The 23368-nt window shown below is 41.5% G+C and overlaps 1 protein-coding gene across 1 annotated transcript in view; it reads right to left on the bottom strand.

Annotated features, from left to right (window-relative positions):
- ADD2 (adducin 2) overlaps nt 1-23368 on the bottom strand; it is a 65935-nt gene that overhangs the window by 10943 nt on the left and 31624 nt on the right. Inside the window, exons 9-13 of the mRNA XM_036752642.1 lie at nt 19356-19613; nt 17446-17565; nt 16414-16503; nt 13879-14044; nt 3522-3647 (exon numbers count right to left, since the gene is read on the bottom strand). Of these exons, the coding sequence (XP_036608537.1) occupies nt 3522-3647; nt 13879-14044; nt 16414-16503; nt 17446-17565; nt 19356-19613 (760 nt within the window). The remainder of the gene's footprint in view (nt 1-3521; nt 3648-13878; nt 14045-16413; nt 16504-17445; nt 17566-19355; nt 19614-23368) is intronic.

Below are 23368 nucleotides of genomic sequence, written 5' to 3'. Positions count from 1 at the left end.
CCTCTACCAATGTAGGTAGATGCATTATATGCAATTTATTGTCTTAGAGGGACCTAGATCACTGAGAGATTAAGTGAATTTCCCAGGGTCACACAGCCAGTATCTAACAAAGGTGGGACTTGAATTCAGGTCATCTTGGCTTTGAGGCCACTTCTCTATCCAGTATACCATGCTGCTTTTAGTGCTACACATTTATAAACTTTTATTTTCTTTTTTTATTTAATCATTGACCCTGCACAGCTGTATAAGCTATTAAGAGGGCTGGCAGAGCATAGTCCCATTTCTGATGACTTCAGGCCCTCTGCCCATCAGTCACCACATACACCATGATAAGGAATAGCTTTGCCACAGATGGGCACAGAATCCTGCGCTTTCTGTCTCTGTCTTGGTACTTTGTAGTGTTTTGGTGAAGATGGCACAGTGCTATCAAAGGTCCTGTTGCATGAGCTTCCTCCTGAGGAGGTTTGGAAAGGAAAAGGCTTGGGAAACTAAACTCCAGTATACATCTATAAGGAATAATGCCATCCCTTCTTCTTCTACCCCTGCTGTGTCCTAATCCAAAGAGCACAAACTAAACTTCCTTTCTGAACATCTTCCCCTCACCCTTTGGTTTCCTCACAGTGATTTACAAACACTTCCTCAAATTTAATTGAGAGCCAGGCCAGACCAGACCAGGTCAGCCCCAAACCTTATGTAGTAGCTATGACAGCTCCAAGGATTCCTTGGCTTCGGCTCAGCATCTTAGGGTAAGTGTTAGGCTTCCTAGAATTGGCCCAGGGTTTCAGGGTATGGGTTATAGGATATCCAGAGGGCAACATTCTCCAAGGTGGTGGGGAGGGGAGTCCTTTTGCTTTCGATGAGTTCAGTAGCCGTGGTTCCTGTTAGTCGCCAAAGAAAGTCCTCCCTCCCCGGCACAAGGGTAGGTACAGTTAGTAAACAACCTCTCTATACTTACTACATAGACAAGTATTCAGAATCAGAGGTAACTCCTTTGATGAAAGCACAGATGAGGAGAGAAAGGAACAGGTTGTGGAGACAAATTGGACAACACCACAATGAGACACAAGGAGAACAACAGCAACAATCACTAAACATCAACTTTCTTGTCTCTGTCTCAGAAAGACGCCTATGTCTGATTGCTTTCTTCTGGCGTCCTTAGATGCTCATACTTGGGCAAGTTGCTGATTTAAGGAGCAAAGGAGTCCTGGGCAGAAGTGACTTGAATTAAGACACAGTCAATTCATGGTGGACACTTATAGAATGTTATTAAAATGTGGAAAGAGCACTGGACGTGGAGTCAGGGAACCAGAGTTCGAGTTCAGCTCTGCTATATGCTCTCTGTGCATTTTAAGACCTTACTCTCCCTCTCTGGGCATCAGGTTCCTTATATGTAGGCAATTTTCGAGGTCTTGCCTGGCTTTTTATAGTCTGTGATTCTGTGAGCTTTGCTCTTAAGAGGTAGGAACCTCACTGCTAGAGGTACTTTCCCTAGGGGAATGTGAAGCGCTCATATTGTGAAAGGAGCTCAGTAAAGATGATTAAACCACATTGGTGATGGGTTCATGGCGTAGAAATGGACACCAGCATATCTATTGTTGCCTATCGTATAAATGTAACAAGTATAATATAGTGTTATATAGTATTTTTAAAATAATTATATTATTTATCAAGGACCTGTATCATGGAAAGAGTACTGGCTCTGGAGTCTAAAGGCCTGGGTTCAAATCCTACCCCTGATGTTTACATCTATGATTTTGGGGGAAGCTATTTGACTTTCTTAGGCATTAGTTTCCTCATTTGTAAAATGAGGAGGTTGAACTAGATTTCTTCAGAGATCCCTTTCTGCTCTAAGTCTATGACTTTATGATTTTATTCTTGTGGAGACTTTCTCCCCGAAAGCTGATCACAACCCATCTCTCCTATCCATTGTCTTGGATGGGTAAAGAAGTTTATGTAAGCTCATCCTGGTCACATAAGTCCTGAGTATGACTGCAAGGCTGGCGTCTCTCCACTGCACCACACTGTAGAAAAACAATGATTTCATACAAAAATTGATAAAATCTTGGCTAGCATTTATGTAGTGCTTTACGGTTTACAAAGTGCTTTATGACTCTGCTCTCATCTGATCCTCACAATGATGCCGGGGAGGGGATAGGGAAACTGAGGTAGGCAAAAATTTAAGTGGCTTGCCTGGGGGCCCCCAGCTAGTCAGTGTCTGAGGCCAAATCTGAACTGAGGTCTTCTGATTCCAGGCCCAGAACTCTCTCTCCCGGCACCACCTAAATGTATGTGTCACCATGTTATACGATTGGGAAGAAAATAATACTGCTATGCTACTTATTGTAATAACAAAGCCATAGCTTAAAGCTGTACTGAGACTTCTGGTACACCCTGTGTATGTAAACACACAAACACAATACATATATGTACATATACACACATGTGAATGTGAGCATATATGTATATGTGTACACAAATAACATACACATGTGGTTTTTCACAGGACTTTTAAACCTGTTGTGACATTTTATATTCATAATGACCTTTTAGGGTACATAGGGCATGCATTGTTGTCCCCATTTGACAGATGAAGCAACTGAGGCACAGAGAGGTAAGGTGACTTGCCTAAGGTCATATAGCTAATTAAATGCCAGAACCAGAGCCAGAATCCAAGTGCCCTCAATTTTATTTGCACGTTGATTTCTTCCATGATTCTTTAGCATGGATGAAAGTGACCTTATGTTGACTTAGTTAATATTTGAAACTGAGTTGCTATTGCTGGTCAAACATTCATTTGCTCATTATTCTGGAAGGAATTAAAAGGGAAGAGGGAAACTGAATTTAGATTTCAGGAAGAAGCTCATCATTGACAGGACTTTTAAACTGATTTTCTATGTAGTTTATAGACTCTTCCCTAGAGATCAGATTAAGAACAATACCACATTTATGTTGTACTGAAAGGCTCAGAAATTGCTTTCTTCACAAAATCCTGTTGAGACAGGCAGAAGAAATATTGTTACCTCCACTTTTACACAAAGGAAAATGAGATTCAGAGAGAGGGTAAAGGATCTGCCTGTAGGCACACCACTAGGATGTGTTAGAGCTAGGATTGAGGCATGGGTCTTCTGACTCCAAAACCAGCTCTTTCCACTGCATTATGTTCTTTATGGGAAATGTGTTAGTCCTGTGTGCACAGTCAGAGGTTAGACATTCTTACCTGTAAGAATCCATTCCAAACTGCAGTGATACGTTACTTAGTGTAAGAAACCTTCCGTGACTGCGATTTTTTTCTTTTTACAAAATGAATTCTTAGTCTATCATGATAGTTTGCAAATAATACAAATATATACTTGGCAATCTTCATTTCAGTTCATTGGGGAAAGATAAGGAGAGGCAGAATATCACTTTTACGGGTTCCTTATCTATTCATATACACATCTGTACTATCTTCTATTCAGGGACTTTCTTTGGTCAGTTGAATGCACTTTCCTCTCAGCCCACCCCCTTTGACATTAACTCACCCTCTGAAGACTTGGATGGGGAAAGGGCAGGACTCTTTGCTTCTGTTTTGGATGGACTCTTCACTGGAGAAGCAGGAGCAGACTTCAAAGGAGAGCTAGGCTCTTCTGCTGTTGTTTCTTTCTCACCTGTGAACAGAGAAAACCACCTGTTAACAATGGTCAGAGGCTGGCAGAAAAGGTGAAGCATCTAGAGATGGAACAGAAAGTAGAGACAAATGGCTCCTTTCTACCTAGTCACCTGTTTGTTCTACCAGGCCCAGCCAGGACTTAGCTTTTTCTGTCAGCTCTGGGGAGGCAATTAGAAAGATCCTTAGCTGAATTCTGTCTCCTGCATCATTTATAACCTAGCCAATTGAGTTCCATTGGTAAAATCTGTTGCTGTTGATGTTCATTCAGTCAGTAAACATTCATCCAATATCCACCGCATTCAGGGCACAACTGCTGAATGATAGAAGAACTTAAGGATTGCCATAGTGGGTCAGACTAGAAGCAATATGGTATGATGGAATGAGCACGGGATCTGGATTCAGAGGCTCTGGGTTTGAAACTGAATTCTGCTTCTTAGAACCATAGGATTGAGAGTTGGAAGGCCTTACAGATTATCTGCTCCAGGACTCAGTAAACTATGTACCTCTCTCCACTTATTTTTGTGTAACAATGAGTTAAAAATTTTTTTACATTTTTAAATACAATAAAATTTTATTTAAAAATGTAAAAAACATTCTTAGCTTGGAGGTAGTTTGCTGATCCCTTATCTACTCCAACTCATTTTATAGAGGAAGAAACAGAGGCCCAAAGGTTTTCCCCAAACCACATTAGTAATAGTATCACAGCCAACCTGACACCAACTCCCGTGTTCTTTCTAATACATCGTGTTACTATGTGTGTGATTTTGGAAAAGTCATTTTTCCTTTTCTGGGCCTTATGTTCCTCCTCTGTCAAACAAATGGTTTGACAAGATGTGAGTTCTAAATCCTATAATCTAACTCAGTCTTCTGTCTCTGAAGTGACCTACTTTATAGGTGAATATAATTACCCTTTATGACATTAATGTCAAAAGGTTATAGAACGATAGAATTTCGGTGTTGGAAGGGGCCTCAGCAGGTCTTTTTCCAACCCATACTCCTAAAAGAATCCCTCCTACAACAATTGACAAGTGACCATCCAACTTTGCTTGAAGACCTCCAGTGAGGGGAAACTTACTTCCTTTCTCCCATAGCACTCTTCTACTACTGGATAGCTTTAATTATTAGATTTTCCTTGGGTCAAAGCCTAAATTTGTCTTTCTACAGTTAGTACCTATCATTCCTTGTATGGCCAAATAGAACAAGTCTAATCTGTTTACTCCCAACCCAAATGTCATTAACTTCCTGTAAAAAACAGGGTAGATGTAGCATTCATATGTAACCCAAGTCCCAAAAGCCATTAGCACGGGACTCTTTTGTCATTGTTGATTAACGCCCCATCCTTGTGTGAGAGGTGGAGGCAGAATTGTCAAGAGCAGAAGTGAGAACTGGTCCTTTTCTTTGTTTCTGCCATCTCTCGAGTCCATTTAGGCTCATGGCTTCCAGCTTCAAGAGCTTCAAGATTATGCCAACCCCACTTCAGGCACTAAAGAAAAAGACTGGGAAAAGCCGACTGAGAGGAGTTGGTAGTCTCCTTCCTGTCACTATCCCCAGCTTGCTATTCTTGAGACGTTGGGAAATTCCCCACTGGGTGAGATCAGAGATGCTCTCTTGATTGAGATGAGTCACCTCACTCCACATGGGAGAGCTCCTTCATTCTGTATTGTCTGGCATATATTCTCCTATATATACCTTGTCTGGTTTCTGTTTTGCTATCAACTTGGATAAATGGATTTCTTTACTATGTGCTAAGTATGTTCATTGTGGAACTGGTATTTGGTGAGAAGGGAGTCAAGTTCTGGATATAAAGCTTAGGGCTTCCTTTCTCCATTAATGTACAGTAATCAGAAGTTTAGCTTGAACCTCAAAACTATATCCCTTGGATTAATAATATTTAAAGGAGTAAGTAGATATAATGGGAGCCTCTTCTCTCTGATGAGAGCAGAGTGGTCTCTGGCCCCAACCAAGGCTTCTTTTTTGGGGGGGGCAGGGCAGTTGGGGTTAAGTGACTTGCCCAAGGTCACACAGCTAGTGCATGTGTCAAAGTGTCTGAGGCCGAATTTGAACTCAGGTCCTCCTGACTCCAAGGCCGGTGCTCTACTCACTGCACCACCTAGCTGCCCCGAGGGCTTCCTTTCTTGACAGGAATTAAAGAAGGGTGAGGGGATAAAAGGCTAGAAAGGTTTATTCTGCCTCCCTTTGAGCTATACCACAAACTCTTCCTCCTCCATGCTAAATGTGAGAGACAGCCACTGCTACATATAAATTTATAAAAATGTGCCTGTTTGTATTTCCCACCTTTATCACCTCCTCTCTATATATTTTCTGTCCTCTCTGCCAAGTGCCCAGACCCTCAAGAGGGTCAAGTCAGCAAGTCTTCTACTGAGAATCTCCTGAATGCCTAGCACTAAGCAAGGAGAAGCAGAACATATTTCCCATCTAGGGAGGATCATGACAGGAGATAGGCCCATGAAACAACCAGAGATCAACATAAGTCACCCGAGAGCCAAGGACTTTAACAGGTTCACTTGATGTTCTGCATACACTATATTCCCTCTCTCCCCTCTGTGCCCCTCATGCCTGGGGTGCTTGCCTCTTTCACCTACACCTCCCTGCAGAAAGCTCTTTTGTTCTCTGCAAGAATTAGGGCTCTCTCACAACTTGGGCCCAAGGCCTGGAACCAAGGAGGTATTTCATAAAATACCTGATGAACTGAATAGACTACAAATGCTAGAATGGAGAAGACAGTGTAGTGTGGCTTAGAGTAGTTGTAGAAGGCTTCATGAAGGAAGGCAGACTTAGAAAATCTAGAATCACAGAAATGGGAAGGAGCTTCAGAGACCACCTTGTTTAGCCTTTAGCTAAGCAGGAATTCTGTCCACAATAGTTCCCAAAATGAGGAGCTTGAATTAGATTACCTCTAAGGTCATCTAATCATATATGTGTGTATGTATATATGTATATACGATCATATATATAATATATGCATACACACATATATACATATGTACATATACATGGGGGGGTCATCTAGCTATAAATTATTTGGAAAGTAGTCATTTGTTTTCCCCTTGGAGACCTCCAGTGAAAGGGAATTCACTATTACCTCACGAGATAACAGAGTCCTCTTTAAACAACTTTAATTGTTTGAAGCCTTTCCTTATCCTTGTCTCCCTGGTTGTTCTACCCAGTCCTTTTAGTTCTACCCTCTGGGGGCAAGCAGAATAAGCTCATCCCTTTTATGCACGACAGCCCTTCAGATGTGAGATTTGACCTGGGATTTGGAGGATGTTCGGGGATGTGATGGAGGAAGAGCCCATTCAAGGTCACAAAATAAGTGTTTGAGCATGCTAGTCTAGGAGATAGAATGGATAATAGCTCGACAGAGTTTTGTTGAGAAGTAGTGGGAAATTAGGTGGGATCAATGAAGACGTTCACAGTATTTATAAGCACGTTAAGGTTGATCAAGTGCTTTACAAATATCTCATTTGATCCTTACAACGATGCTGGTAGATAGGTGCTATCATTATCTACGTTTTATGGATGAGGAAATTGGGGCAGGCAGAGTTTAAGCGACTTGTCCAGCTAAATGTCTGAGGTCATATTTCAACTCAAGTCTTCCTGACTCCGGGTCCAACATTCTGTCTTCTGCATCACCCAGCTGTCAAGCTAAGGAGTTTGGCCTTAAAATGAGTGGGAGCAGTGAACCATTTTAGGTTTTGTGAAAGATGTATTTTAGGAAAATTTATCTGGAATGATTGAGGTGAATGAGAAGGGGGAAAAATGGAGGCAGTGAGGCTGGTTAGGAAGCTAGAATCAGAATAATGGAATCTCATTGTTGGAAAGGACCCTCAGAGGTTATTTATTTGGTTCAACCTCAATCAAAAATATGAATTCTTACTACAGCTTCCTTATCAAACCTTTCTGTTCAAACAGTTCTTTCAATGGGGATTTGCCACCTAATAAGGCAGAATAATCCCCCTTTGGATTGAATCAATGATTGGGTCTAATTATTGAGAAGTTCTTACCCTTAATGAACTGAAAAATTACTTTCCTGTCACTCCCACTCGTTGATTCTAGTTTTGCTCTCTGGAGCCAAGCAATAAGTCTTCACCATGATGGACCTTCAAGTGTTTGAATATTCCCTCTAAGTCTTATTTTCTAAAGATTTTTAAAGTGCTATTTGCATGGTGTGGTTTTGCATTCCCTCACTATCTTGGTCATTCTCCTCTGGTTATTTTCCAGCTTTTCAATGTTTCTTCTAAAATAGTGCTCAGAAGTAAACCTAACACCAGAGTTGGGATCTGACTAGAGCAGAATACAATGCAACTACCACTTTTCATTATGGATGCTACTTCTCTTAGTGCAATCTAAGACCACATTATTATTTTGCCTGCTACACTACACTGTTAACTCATTGAGACTGAAATATATTAAAATCCCAGGATTCCTCCCAACCCCCTCCATGGGAACTATTGTCTAGCTTCTGCGTTATAGAATTCATTTTTTGAACCTAAGTGTAGGAATTTACATTTAATACTATCAGATATCTTCTTATATTTGATTCACTGTTCAGATCTTTCTGAGGCTCAATTCTGTCATCCAAAATATTAGCTGTCTCTTTCACTTCCCATCTTCTTGTCATCTGCAAATTTTCTAATAGTGAGGAAAAATGAAATAGAGTCCAGGAGGAAGGTTTCACCTTCACAGAGTGTGATTCAATATAAGAGGGATTCCTCTTGGACCTCATTAAAAGGACTCTCATTATTGAAATATATCATAAAGTCCTGGTTATAAAAACTGGTTCCTTCAGGCTTTAAGGCAAGGGCAGAGAGAGAACTCACAGAATATTCAAACTGGGGGCAGTGGGATCTTAGAAACCTATACGTGAGCTCAACAGGACTGTAGAGATCATCTAATCCAAAGTCCTCATGTTGTAGATGAAAAGAGCCACTGAAGAGGTGAGTATTCATGTAGCTAGTACATAGCAAAGACAAGACTAGCACTCACACATCTTGGATTCTCACTCAGGTTGGCCTTTGTCTCTCCACCATACCATACTGCCTTTCCCTTGTTCCAAAGAACTGTGGACTGTAGTAAAGAAGGCCATATTCACTTTATACTGACCGTGCATGCCTTCCTTCAGTCAAACCTCTCCTCTACCCTCAGAACAGAATAAAGTGATGAAAGAGGCAGAAAGAGAGGACACAGCATCCTTTTGGCAGCTCAGCAGATCCTGGCAACATTTGTATAACTGAGCAGAAGGTAATATGTGAACAGCACAGAAATAAAGAGCCACTTTTTGTTGGAATAGTCTCACTTTAAAAATAATGCCAGATATCTGAGTGAAGTAGCTATGCAGAAGAGGAAATGCCCTTCTCTGAGCTGGGAGGGAAAGATAAGAGGATATACGAAGAGATAGAAAATGGGCTGAAAATGGAAGCAGATGAGTGAAATCATGCTAGATGGCCTGGATCAGAGGTGAGGTCATCTGTAAGAAGTAAGGGTGCATGTTAGGGAAAAATTGGGATGGGACATAAGGGAATTTTTTCTCTTGGGGAAAACTGTGTGTCTTAGGACTGGGAGTATAGAAAAAAGCTGGATCATAGGGTATGGTCATGATGGGAGAAGGGACAGTCCAGACTTTGCCCTTATGAGGGTTGCAAGGGAAGGTGCAAAGCCCAGTGGAGGACTGTGAGATGAAATATGGGAACCACAGTTATTATAGAGAAGAAATAGTCCCTCCAAGTCAAAAAGCAGTGTCTCCCATACCCAGAAGGAAGTGGGCCTCCCTAGATCTCAGCGTCCCACTGTGGAACAAAATCCTGCTTACCCCATGTTAGCTACCACTCTGACATAAAGAGAGTCACCACACCATGGGAGGGGCTGTTGTAGGAGGTATTACATCTGTATTGGCTGTTGCACTTGTATAAACTGTGAACAAGGTGACATAAACACTACAACAATAAATGGCCACTTTTCAGGTCATTGTCACCCTAAGGAATCAGGACCATTTTTGATCCTGTATGCCTTGGGGTCTATTAATGCTAAAGGAAAACTCTGCTTTACTCATTCTTTCGAATATGAACATTTGTCCAGCAAAATAAGGAGGGTTAGGAACTGGTAAGGTTTTCTTTATCACTATTTACATCCCAGTTGTGGAGCGCTGAATGTCATGTGCAGTCAGAGTGGTACCCCTGAACAGGCTGGACGCCATCACCAGCTTCACAGGCAGTTTCCAGGTGGCAGCGGGCCAGACCCCTCCTCACCCCCAGGCCCCCATTCTGCCCTCCCCTATAAAGACTGCAAAAGCACAGCTTGCCGAATCTCAATAACAATTATCACAAAGCAATAATTCTTATGTACTGTAGCATTTTTACAGTTTACAAATGTTTGATCACCTTTCAAATTCTGGCCTTCACGAATACCATTTGACAAAGAATGCTTTCTATAGTCTGCTGCCTCACCCTATTTCCTGGGGGTTCTTAATGATACTCCCATACATTACAGCCAGCTGTGTGGCTTGGTTCACACCATTGCCAGGGTTCTATGATTTAAAGGTAAAAAGAGACCTTAGGGATCATCCAGTTCAGTCCCTAACTTTACTTATGAGGAAACTGAGACTCAGGTCCAATGATTTGCCTAAGGCCACACAGGTGGTAAACGCCTCTTATTTCTACCATTCATTTTAGCATTTAGCATATAACCTCTTATATCATTATTCATTTCATATGTGCATGTTTTCATCTATGTAATGAAATTATAAACTTCTTGAGAATAGAAGCTGTGTCTTATTTGCATTGAAAACCCTTACCTCCTAGCCTAGCACTGCATAAATGATGCGGTACTTCGAGGGTTTGTGATTTCATCTGGGGAGAACAATCCGGCTACCCCTACCCTCTCAACACAAGCGCACACACACTTTGGTTGTGAGCCCTTCCACAAGCTAAGCTAACTAAGCAGGGCTTTGGATGATACATCTCTGAGCTATTGCCAGAACTGTACTTGAAACCTTTCCATTTTGGTAGTACCTGCTGGAAATTATGCTCCGCTGGTACAACTCTCAAGAGCCCAGAGTTCTCTGCATGCTACAATGAAGGCAGGAGATACTGGCTGGAGGACTTTGGTGGAGGGTGGCATAGGGAGTTTGTGCTTGATAAAATACCTTCTAAATTGGATGGGTATGCCCAGGCGAGGCATGACTCTGATTTCAGAACTTTTCCATATATCACGGCAATCACAGGGCCTTGTCATCTAGCCAGCCTCTGCTTCCTAAGGACTACTGGGCCTCTCCATTTGCCTTGCAGCTGAATCTTCCCAGATGTGTTCTTTCCCCTCATTAGCATGTGAGCTTATTGAGAGCAGTGACTATCTCATTTTTCTATTTGTAATCCTAGCACTTAACATAGTACATAGTAAGTGCTTAATAAATCCTTTTTCACTTTCAGACTTTTTTTAAGGTTTAAGCATTCTAAATCTAGGGCAGCTGGGTGGCACAATGTATACAATGCCCTGGCCTGGAGTCAACCTATCCCTGTTTGCCTCAGTTTCTTCATCTGTAAAATGGGCTGGAGAAGGAAATGGCAAACCACTCTGGCATCTTTGCCAAGAAAATCCCAAATGGGGTCACGAAGAATTGGACATGACTGAAACGACCAAACAACAAATTCTAAATTTACCCTAAATCAGCATTTTCCAAACTATTTTGGCCAGCTAACATTTAGGAGGACTTGAAATATATTGATAGAAACCTAAATATTGACACAGTTGGGTTAGGGATATGGAATATTATGAAGATAAAGATGGAGGATGGGCAGGGAAATTTTGCAGCAAAAATAGACTAAGCCTCTTTATACATTTAAGGGAGAAAGCATGATGTAGTATGTAGAGAACTGGCTTTGGAGCTGTGGAGACCTCACTCCTGGATTGAGTCATGCCTCTGATACCTACTGACTGTGTGTCCTTAGGGATATCTATCACTTAATCTCTTAGAGTGCTCTTGGCCAGAGGTGTTAAATACTCAGCTGGCTGCCACCTATAGCTCACAGCATTTCACAACATTGCCCAAACCAGACTGAAATGTAGTTACTATATGATGTTAACATGTTGATGTACTAATGAAAAGAGAAATATATAAATATATTTGGTTTTCTAAGTCAACACATGGCCCACAGGGATCCTTTACACATGGTTTACTGGCCTCTGTTTCTATTTGAGTTTGACACAACTTCTCTGGGCTACTTTCTGCAGAAAAGTTGCAGAGAAAGTGTCAACTTGCTTTGGTAGAGGTTTTCGTCCTTGAATTCTCTATGCCAATGAAATCACGGTTGTAGTTCCTATCCAAAATTTGCCGCAAATGAGCCATATTTTTTAAACAACATTTAACTTTTTAGAGGGGGAAATACTTATAACATCAGACTTTTCTTTCGAACCCCCATTCCATTGGAATCCCCATATTGTATGGGACCCTAGGGCTCAGCAGAGCACACTCAGGCAAATACTCTTCTGAAAGTGACTCCTGGACACGACAAATTAGTTCTCTTGTGGCACTTGGGTACCAGGTGCACTGAGTTTTCCATCATCATCTGTTTCTGTATACTTCTACCAAAGGCCTCCCCAGTGAGACAGAAAGATGGATCACCTTTCTGGCAGCAGAATATAAAAGAGGAAGGTATTGGGACCAGTGCTGAGTGCTAAAGGGGTTAGGAAGGAGTAAAAGACAATCAAAACCTGAGAGGTTTAGCTGGAAAAAAGAGGCAGGATGTTTTTATTAGGGTCAATTGGATTAATTTGGGTTTGGGGTGCTGACCAGTGAGATAGGAGTGGTTTAATGAACGTATTGCAAAGGACTAAGAGGTGGAAGACCTGCCTGCTCTTCTTCCTTCCTCTGCTACTATTAGATTCTTGACTTTAAACACCTGACAATCTCTTTGGACCCTTGTTTCTTCCTCTGTAAACACAAGGGGATTGAATGATAAGATTTTCAAGGTCCTTCCTATCTCTGACATTCTGGGTTTTGTATTCTAGAGTTCTTTTCCAAATGGAATAGAAACTCCCTGGGTGTTGGGGCTATTTCATTTTTGTCACTGTATCCCCAGAACCTAGCGTAGAGTAAGTGCTTAAATGATGATTAAATGTTCATTGACTGACTTTACTCTGACATTCTTGGTTAAATATGTTAAGATCCCTTCCATCCTCACCCTCTATGTCCTATAATACAGAATTTCATCAGTTCTGACATCCTACATTCTAGAACTCTTTCCAGCTCTAATACTCTGTGTTCTCCAGGGTCTTGTCCAGCTCTGACATTAATATGGTCCCCTTATACTGTAACATCCTAACCTAAATTCTATATTTTAAGGCCTCTTAGATATTTGATGTTGTAAAATTTCTTACTGTTCTAACATTCATTGTCCTAAGTACACGTTCAGCTCTGACACTCTTTATTTTTATAGACAGCATGCCCTACATGTATTCATCAGTGCTTATAAACTAGACACAGTCCCTCTTCTCCTCTTTCTCCTCCTCCACCTCTTTCTTCTTCCTCCTCCTCCTCCTCTTCCCTTCACCTGGGGTCTGCCAGGAATCAAAAAAAAAAAAGAAACAAACAAGATAGTGCCCCTCATCCATCTCAACAAGAAACAGGGAGCAGGTGTGTCAGGGTAGGTTAACCTAATTAAGGAAGAATATCCTGATAATGAAGGATTGCTGGTTCCATGGACGAATGAAAAAGGCTGTAGAATCTCCTTTTCCGGAAGGCTTCAACAATAGGATAGAATCTGTTTCCTGGAATGACTTGAATGTTCTCCCATCTGAGGAGGTGGGTGGAAATAGGACTAACATTATAAATAACATTTGTTTCCAGAGTCTTTTCACATCCATTTAGACAGTCACTCCTCTATTTGGGTCTCAGTTTTTTCATCTGTAAAATTATCTTAGACTAGATAAAGTCTATGGTCACTTCAAGCTTTAAATCCTATGATCCCATTTTAGCCTCATAAAAAGATAAAGGGAGATATGGTGGGGTTTAGTGTCCTCATTTGATACATGAGCAAGCTAAAGCTAGAGATTAAGTGACTTGCCCAGATGCATACAACTGGTCTGTGGCAAAACTGGAACCCACTGTTCTCTCTCCCCACCCCCATCCCTACCCCTTCACTATGCTGTTGCTCTGGAATACCTCTGAGGAACCCTTGTCATCCCTGTGATAATCATGATGGATCGCAATTTACCATCAAGTTCGAGTTTCTTCCTCTCCACCTCTTTCTTATATTCCTCCAGTTCTTGGTCAGTGAGTTGGCTGAAGGGATTGGGGGGTTCTGGTCCCACAGGCACTGTTTCCTCTGAGTCGTCTTTGGTATCTGTGTCACCCTTGGAGGCCAGGTGGCTATCTGTAGACTGAAAGTTAATCACAGAATACATATCACACCCAATGAACATGGAGAAACAAATCTACTAATTAATTTTCCAACTAACTTTCTCTGAGGTTTCTGTGGCCCACATCCCAGTTATCTGGTCAGGGCCAGACCAATATGCAGCTTCTTGGGCAATAAGCAGCTCAAGGTATTTTTTCCAGGGGCTGACTTTACCATCCACACTTCACTACCACCCAAGCTTAGACATTGACTCCTAAAAGCTTTCAGGTCTCCAAGATCAAGCAGGATTGTCAAACTAATGTCAAAGAACAAAACCAAAATATGTCACAGACTAAAGAAGACCCATCTCTAAAACTGTACTTTTGCATTTTGCATTTCTTAGCTAGGATAACATTGTTCAGCCCTTCTCCAAGCAGCTCAGACCTCAGTGGGCAGCCGGAATCTCAGAAGGACCAGGGCATATAAGCTTTGGGATTAATACTAATAATACTACTACTAACAACAACTCATAATAACCATTTATTAAGGTTTGCAAAGTGCTTTACATAGATGATCTCATGTGATTTTCACAACAACCCTGGAGGTCGGTTATTGTTATCCTCATTTTGCAGATGAATGATTTGCCAAGGGTCACATGGCAAGAAGGCATCTGAGCTAAGGTTTAAAATGAGCACTTTCATGCTCCGAGCTCAGTGCTCTCTCCCCTGGGCCCCTGAGCTGACTGCTCTTCCTGACCACACCAAATCCTGAGGCTGGGTTGCAATTATTTGAAACTCATAAGCAAAATACACCAAGTCACTGTAGCTTCAGCATTCCAAACCATCTATACCCTGGAAAGGAACATGTTGGGGGAACCTCAGGTTGTTTTGCAAATATTAATCGATCCTATTTTACCATATAGGACAGAAAAATTTCCTGTGTTAACTTTTGTTTACCTTTAGGTAAAATTCCTTGACCTGGTAATAAGTAGCAACTGTTGTCTAAAGAATCAAAAACGTTTCTCCCTTCTGCTAAATACTATCCTAGCTCAAGCATTAAAATGACAATGTATTACTTTTTGTTCCGTAGGATCATATCTTTGAAGGGACCTCAGAGATCATCTTGTCTAGCTTCCTTATTTCGCAGATGAGTCGGTGAGGAAAAGTGACTTACTCAATATCTCACAGGTAGAAAGTGGCAGAGCCCAGATTCAGACTCAGGCTCACTGACTCCAAATGTAGTATTATTTCTACTGGCCACTTGGAGGCCCAATCACAATAGATCTGGAGAAGTTCCTTCACTCACCACCATGAGCCTGATTCTCTAGTTTGAATACTGGGGTCCAGACTTAGGTATACCTTCTAAGACATGGATTCTTTACCTGAGTTCCATGAACTTATTTGTAAAAATGTTTTTAATAACTATATTTCAATAGAATTGATTTCCTCTGGAATCCTCTGCATTTTATTTTACACATTTAGAAACTCTGTCCTGAGAAGTGGTCCATAGGTTTCACCATACTGCTAACGGGGTCCATGTTACAATAAAGATTAAGAACTTTTCTTGTAAGGGAAGACAGCTCTGGGGCTAAAGTGGCAAAGGTGAGGATGTCAACTGCCCCTTCCCCATCCTGTGGGAACTCTCTGATGCCTCTGTGTCTCTACTTCCTCCCGTGGCATCTGAGCTCAGACCTCACAGCATAGTGACTGCACAGAAGATTCAGGGTCTGGATGCTGACAACTACAACTCTCCATGACTCAGCTTTGACTCAGGTTGAAACTAGACCAGAATTGTGGTTTAAGAAGAGAAGAAGGGAGGAAGATAGAAGAAAAATGTTCTCCCTGCATCATGTGTTGTAGCCTACATAATTAAATGGCTTCTCTTGTTCTCAAAAAACAAAACAAAAAAACCCTGAGATAGATTAGGAGGATAAGATTTTGGGATAAGTGGGAGTAGAAGTGACTCACCCAACAGTCATAGGGGAACTAATTGGGAGAGGCAGGCATGAGAAGAAGGAGAGTGATAGAGAGGAATGAGTGCTGAATTGGGAATTAGAGCATCTGGGTTAGATTCCCAACTCTCCTACTTTATACCTGTGTGACCTTGGATGAGTCATTTAACTTTTCTAAGCCTCTGTTTCCTCATCTGCAACATGTATCTCTCCTGCTTTAGCATAGGGCCTGGCACGTGATAGGTATTTAATAAATGGTCATTGATTGATTGGCTAATGAGGGGATCAGAGTACATAACCTCTGATGCCCCTTCTAGTTACAAAAATCTAAACTCCTATGAGTTAGGAGACTTGGTACTCCTTTCCTCTGCCCCACAATTTTTTGTTCTCTCACTAAAAGCTGTGACCAACAGAATGGAAGGAAAATGTTTCCACTTCAGAAAGGAATTTTGGTTGCTAACCGGACTCCTACTCTTCTCTGCTATGACACTAGCCAACAGCTGTGACTGAGGACCTGCTGACTTCACATCTTGACGATTTTGCTCCCGAATCTGAAAAGGGAAAGAACAGAAAGCCAGTGGTTAGTTCACCATGATGGGATAGTAGACCCTTTTAAAGTTGCCATTCCTGATACATAAGTGGTGTTCTCCAGTGTGACCTAGAGAGCTGTGTGGTCCATGAAGGTCCTCTAGGTGGTCTCTGAGTTTGTTGTGGTTTCCAATATAATGTATTAGAACTACTTTGCCTGGAATTCTAGGCTCTCCACAGTCTGACACCACTTTATCTTTCCTGGCTTATTTCATGTTACTCTCCTTTACATGCCCTATATTCTATTGAACCTAGTCTATGCTCTTACCTCTTCCTACCCCCAATATGACCTTTATTCTCTTTTTTCCATGCCGTATATATCTTATCCACCTATTAAACTATAAACTCTATGAGGGCAGAGACTGTGTACTAATTTTTTTTTGCCTAACAAGTACAATTCTCTTTGCACAATAAATGCTTGTTGAATGAATGGATGAATGAATGTTTTGTTTACTAGATAATATCTATTTTTGTTTTCAAGGTAATCACTTAATTATGATGAGAAGTATTTTGCAATATTCATGAACTGAGATTTTGAGAAGCAAGATGCCAAGTGGGAACAGATGGGTAGATTCTCTGTGGGGTTTCTGGTCCTAGCAAACTGGCCTTTTACTCAGACAGTTCAAGAAATACTATTTGAGACCAGAGCAACTGAAATGTAAGGCAGAGTCAAAAATGAAAACAAGTCATTTGTGAAATCATAACATATGCCAATGGAACAATAAAATTTGATTTATAGAAATTCCATTTGCATTCATTTTCTCAGATGCAGCTTTCAGACATCCTCACTTCATAAAGAACCTGTGGCATCAGGGACTCAGGCTCATCCTGAAAACCACAACTGTAAGTCCTGAAATAGTACCAAATGAGACATGAATGGAGAAGATAACCAGGCATCATTTTACCTTGTTTCGCATTTCCAGCACTTCCTGGGGGTCCGTATAGAGAGGCACAAATTGGTTTGGATTTTCGATTCGGATTGGCATTCCACTGGTAGACTTCTCCACCTCGTCTGCTTTCATCCACTACCAAATACAACACAGACAAGGTTAGGCAAAAGAATAAGGATGCTCAGAAAGACAGCATTCCATGAAATCGGCAATCTGCTTGTCCTTCAGAGATGATCAGTACTATTGTCTCTCCCTGGGCTTCTTTTTAGATCTATCACCTAAGGTAGGATTTGGCAACCTCTGGCCTGAGTGATGAAGATTTTTGCCTGTAGGCCCATTTTCAGTGTCATAAGCATATATAAGGTAGCATAGGATACCGTCTAGAGTGCTTGGACTTGGAGTTAGGAAGGGCCGAGTTCAATTTACCACCTGTGATACCAGCTATATGACCAAAGGCAAGTTCTTTAGCCACAATGAATCTCATCTTTCTCATCTGTAAAATGAGATAATAGCACTTGTGGAACTTTCCTCTACAGGAAATGCCACAACAGGATTATTGTGGGCCTCAACATTGATAACTGGGAAAGAACCAACTAGTCAGGGAGTCATCACTCCAAGGCAAAAAATGACTTAAGCCAGGAAAGGCATGGAGAGTTCAAGGACAAGAATGAAGAATGGAAGGCATGGAAGAAACTCTTCATCTCTGCGACTAATCTAAAGACCATTCCATTACTTCATTAGTGATGAACAAATAGTAAAGAAGTGATTGGGCCCTATACATTCCAGCCAATAAACATTTATTAAGTGCCTACTATGTGCCTAGCAAAGACAGGCACTGCCCTCAAGGAGCTTACAGTCTAATGGGGGAAACAAGATGCAAAGCAACTATGTACAAACAAGCTATCTACAAGATAAATTGGAGAAAATCAGCAAAAGGAATTAAAGGGGAACAGGATTAGTTTTATTTTACTGCTACTTGGAGGAAACCAGGGAAGTGGAGGTAGAGATTAGGAGGTAGAGAATTCCAGGCCTGGAATTTCAGTTAGGCTGGTGAAAATGCCTGGAATCCAGAGATGCATTGTCTTGCATAAGGAATATCAGGGAGTATGTTGGGGTTGGCGGAAGATGTAAAAAGACTGGCCAATGAACCAAATACCCAAGGAAGCAGTTGGAAAGCAGGATTCAAGGTCCTAACCAGTGACAGGAGAGTGATCAGAAAAGAGAAGATGGAAGGAGAATCAGCTTTCGAGATCCCAAGTTCCTTCAGATAATTGGACATTGACACTACTTCAAAGGCCTGAGTGGAAAAGCAATGGGAGGATACTTGCTAGGTCCTAGTGGGAGTACCTGATGGAAGGGTCTGAATCTGAGCACCTGACCTATATCCCTAGGTCTGAGACAAGCCTATGCTCAGTTATAGGCTATCTAGGTCTGAGAGAGGCCATAGGCATAGAGGCTGCACAAAAGTTATTTTTAATTTATTTTATTCATTTTACTTCTATGGATATAAGTAAAACTTTTGCTATCAATTCCATTATGCTATGCTCACATGTCCATTGAAGTCCACTGAAACTCAGAAACAAGGGAAGAGAGCACCAGTGGATGGTTTCTGAGCCAAGAGACTAAAGAGATAAATCCGCATAGATTATGATCTTAGACTAACTAGATGGGGAATACTATCCACAAAAAAGGCAAGCTAGGGGACAGATATAGCCAGCTCTTTGATAATGATAGTGAGCTTGGCATTATGTAAGACAGAGCATCACTACAGAGTTTGGTACAATCTAATAATGGCTTAAATAATTTCTAGGGTGAGCATGGATCTGCTAGCCTCCAGCCTCATCAATGAATAGGGTCAGACACTTGGTCAGCAGTGCTCTTTGTGGTTAAGCAAGTGAAAACTGCCCTCCTTCTTCAACCCTTACTGTTGTTTTGGTCCGAGAACTGCTCGTGTTCCTCTGGACCTCATCCGCCACATTGACCCGAAGGTACGTGTTGGGACTGTTCAGCCAACGGGTCTTCTCCTTTTGCTGTTTCTGAGCATGTTGCCTCAGAGTGGAGATGGGTGCTCCATCCTCTTCAAAAACAAAGGCCGTGACAGTGGCTGGGATCTCAACCTCGCTTTTGTGCTTTGCCTTCTCTTGGACAAAAGGATATCGATAGGTGTAGCCTGTTCGGTAACCCTAAGAAGAAAAAAGTAGCAGTAAATTACCTTGGAAAAACTATGGTTTGAGCAAACAAATGTCACCTTGTGCCTTCTCCAGCAAATATAATGAGTGCCTAAGGTACTGAATATAATGGTGCTGGTGACAGTCCTCATAGAGTTCCGGAGTAGAAGGGTAAGACATACATGCAGACAACAATAACCCACCTTTGATCAAATGATAAAAGTATCGGGGGTGGGGCAGAGTGTATACGTTCCCTGAAGGGGAGCCTGTCATCCCTGTTAAGGGGGATCACAGAAGGCTTTGAGGAGAAGACAAGGCTTTGAGAAGGCTTAGAGAGCATTTACATTGTGCTTTTTAAAATGAGTAGGGATTTAACAGGTACAAAGCACAAAGGACACATGAACCAAGGTGTAGAGAAAGTGCAAGGTACGTTGAGAGTTTGTCTAGAGCACAGATTCTCAACCTTTTTTGTGCCATGGATCCCTTTGTTGGATCCCTTATCAGAACAATGTTTTTAAATGTGTAAAATACTATACGTGGGATTACAAAGGAAACCAAGAATTAGTGAAAATTCATGGACCTCCAGGAATCTATCTGCAGAAATCTTCAGAGTCCATGGGCCCCAGGTTAAGAACACCCGGACTAGAGCAGAGTAAAGCATGTGGAAGAGAGAAATAGGAGGTAAGACTGGCTAGGTAGAGGACCACCAAACTGCAGAGGGCCTTGGCCCCTGAAGAGATTACACTTCATTCCGTGGGCACAGATACACACACCGCCAGTGTGGGCATGTAATGTTTCCTTATATCCTTATATCCTGTGCCATCACACCCATCCCTGGTAGCAATGCTATCACCCAACTGTATGGTGCCATTTTTACTGGACTAGTAAAAGCGAGGAGAGTAACAGAGACCACTGAGGTATGGGCAAAGCTAATAGTTCTTGGATTAGAGGAGTCACTTTGCTGGACCTTGTAATTCTAGACCATGAGAACCTGTCAGCCAGTTATTGATGTGATTGTCCCCTTTGAGAACTGATGCTTAGCATTTGAAAATGTCAGAGTGAGCAAAAGATCAACGTATGAAACAATGTCCCAGCATCTGGTACAAGACGAGGGATAAGTATATAAGCACACACTGATTATGGGGGCTCTTGGAAGGTGGGACCTAGGCAGTAAGTCTGTAGAATTCAGATTAAAATCAGGGCTGGAGTACTGTCAGCATAAGGCAGCTAGGTGGCACAGTGGGTACAATGCAGGACCTGCAGGCAGGAAATAGTTGTTCAGTCATTTCAGTAGTGTCCAACTCTGCATGACCCCATTTGGGGTTTTTTTTGGCCATTTCCTTCTCTACCTTATTTTACAGATGAGAAAACTGAGGCAAACAGAGTAAAGTGACTTGCCCAGGGTCTGAGGCTGGATTTGAACTCTAGCCCAGCACTCTGTCTAATGTGCCTCCTACCTGCCCTGCAGAGTCAGTGTATGGAACTAATACAGAGATTGAATATATATAGATTACACATGTATATATGTGTATGTGTATATACGTGTATATATCTATACACACATATATAAAACTTTAAAATTTATTTATGATTTTAAAAAACTAAGATGTGATTGTGTTTATCTTTATTTTAGGATGATACAGAGTTAATTCAATAAACATTAAGCGCATACTATGTGTCAGGCACTGTGTTAAACTGTCATTTTGTTGCTTATATTGTTACTCTGTGGCTATGAATTTTAAAAACATAGTAAGCTTTTGTACTTTTTGTTATCTCACAGTTTTTTGGTGTAGATTTCCATAAATCTAATTGTCTGGCTAAAATTATTATGATGCTCAAAGTTGCTTTAACAAACTTTAATTGAATAAAGTAAATATATTTTACTCCAGCTTCCCAAAGGGTTGTTTGTGGCTTGAGAATGAATTTGGAAAGCAGCCCCTACTTGCAGTCCCACTGTATGCAAAGGACCCTGTTCGAAACAGGCTGTTCCCACAGGCCTAAAGTATAAAATATAAGTGCTTTATCTTAGCATTCAAAATCTTCCAAATCCTGGCTCCAACCTGCCTTTCTGGTCTTATCTTTCTTTGTATAATCCATTTTTTAGCTATTTTAGACTAGGGGTTTCTTGATCTTGCCTTGCCTTTTTCTACATACATGAATTCCCACTGTCTATTCCACATACCTGGGATGCACTCCCTCTACATTTCCACCTTTGAAAACCTCTTCCTTCAAAACTCAAATCAAGGGCCGCCACCTCCCTGTAACCTTCCTTGATCCCCCAAGCTGAGAGTAATTCTCTCCTTCCTCAAATTTCTTCTAGCACTCTGTCTGAATCTGTTCTCTCTCCCCATTGCCATTTACCTTGTACCATATTTATTTTTGTATATGCCATATTAGAATGTAAGCTTTTGGGGGCAGGTAGGTGGCGTAGTGAGTAGAGAACTGGCCCTGGAGTCAGGAGGACCTGAGTTCAAATCTGACCTCAGACACTTGACACACTTACTAGCTGTGTGACCTTGGGCAAGTCACTTAACCCCAATTGCCCTGCCTTCCCCCCCAAAATAAAACAAAAAACCAAAAAAAATAGAATGGAAGCTTTCTGGGGGTAGGAACTAAATCATTTTTCATCTGTGTATCTCATTGAGCCTTGTAAGTAAAAGATGTTTAATACAAGTTTGTTGAATTAAGTGAAATTGTTATTATTAGCTGTATCTTATACCTACAATTGCCTTGCAAGGCTGTTCTGAATCACAAGATACACTGCAGAAATCAGAGGATCTGGGTTTGAATACTAGATCTGCTACTTAGCATTCAAGGCTGCGAATGGAATGCCAGCAAGTAGAACAGTGGTGACACCAAGGTTAAAGGGGGCATGTTACTGCTCATAGCTACCAGTTCTTCTTTAGACCCATAAAAGACATTGGGATGTACTATCTCTGGTAGTATTAAAGTAGGGTGAAAGGGTGAGAAAAAAACTAGCCCTCAAGTGCCTGAAAAGAGGCTTGAGATGTAGCTTATGTTTACAAAAGAAATTAGGGTGGGTACAAAATGAGGAGTTTATTTATAGAATTAGTTTATATAAAGTAGGGTGGGAAAAATATGGAGGGAGGGAGAGGAAGACAAAATAGATGGCTAGACCTGGCTCTATTAAATTGGAAGCCCTGAAGAATGATGTCTGGGAGTCTGGATGCTAGAACCCCATCCTATAAAACAAGTCTTGGGAGCCATGATGAGAAGAAGCCTAGTTAGATTCTGTGTTGTACAATACAGGGGAAAGGCCATTTTTTTTGGAATTCACTGTAGTTTCTGCAGTGGTGGGGATGAACAAAAGGGCAAAGAGCACAGGGCATGACAGTGAGTGACTGTTTGTGATATGTACTACCTCTGTGACCTGGGAAAGCCATTTCACTCCTTTGGGCTTCAGTTTCCTCTCATGTAAAATGAGGGATCTGACTAGATGATCTCTGTGGTTCTTTCTTTCTGTCTTTCTTTCTTTCTTTCTTTCTTTCTTTCTTTCTTTCTTTCTTTCTTTCTTTTCTTACTCTTCTTTCTTTCTTTCATTCAGAAGGGGGAAAGCAAGGTAATTGGGGTTAAATGCCTTGCCCAAGGTCACATAGCTAGTAGGGGTGTCAGGTGTCTGAGGCCGCATTTGAACTCAGGTTCTCCTGACTCTTGGGCGCCACCTAGCTGCCCCTCTGTGGTTCTTTCTTGATCCAATTTCTATGATTCTGTTACTTCCTTTGTCTGCTTTCTACACTGGGCTATTTAAG

The sequence above is a fragment of the Trichosurus vulpecula genome, chromosome 3 (genome assembly GCF_011100635.1).
Source record: "Trichosurus vulpecula isolate mTriVul1 chromosome 3, mTriVul1.pri, whole genome shotgun sequence".
Lineage (NCBI taxonomy): Eukaryota > Metazoa > Chordata > Mammalia > Diprotodontia > Phalangeridae > Trichosurus > Trichosurus vulpecula.
Note: the sequence above shows the minus strand (reverse complement) of the source record. Positions and strands in the feature narration are given on the sequence as shown.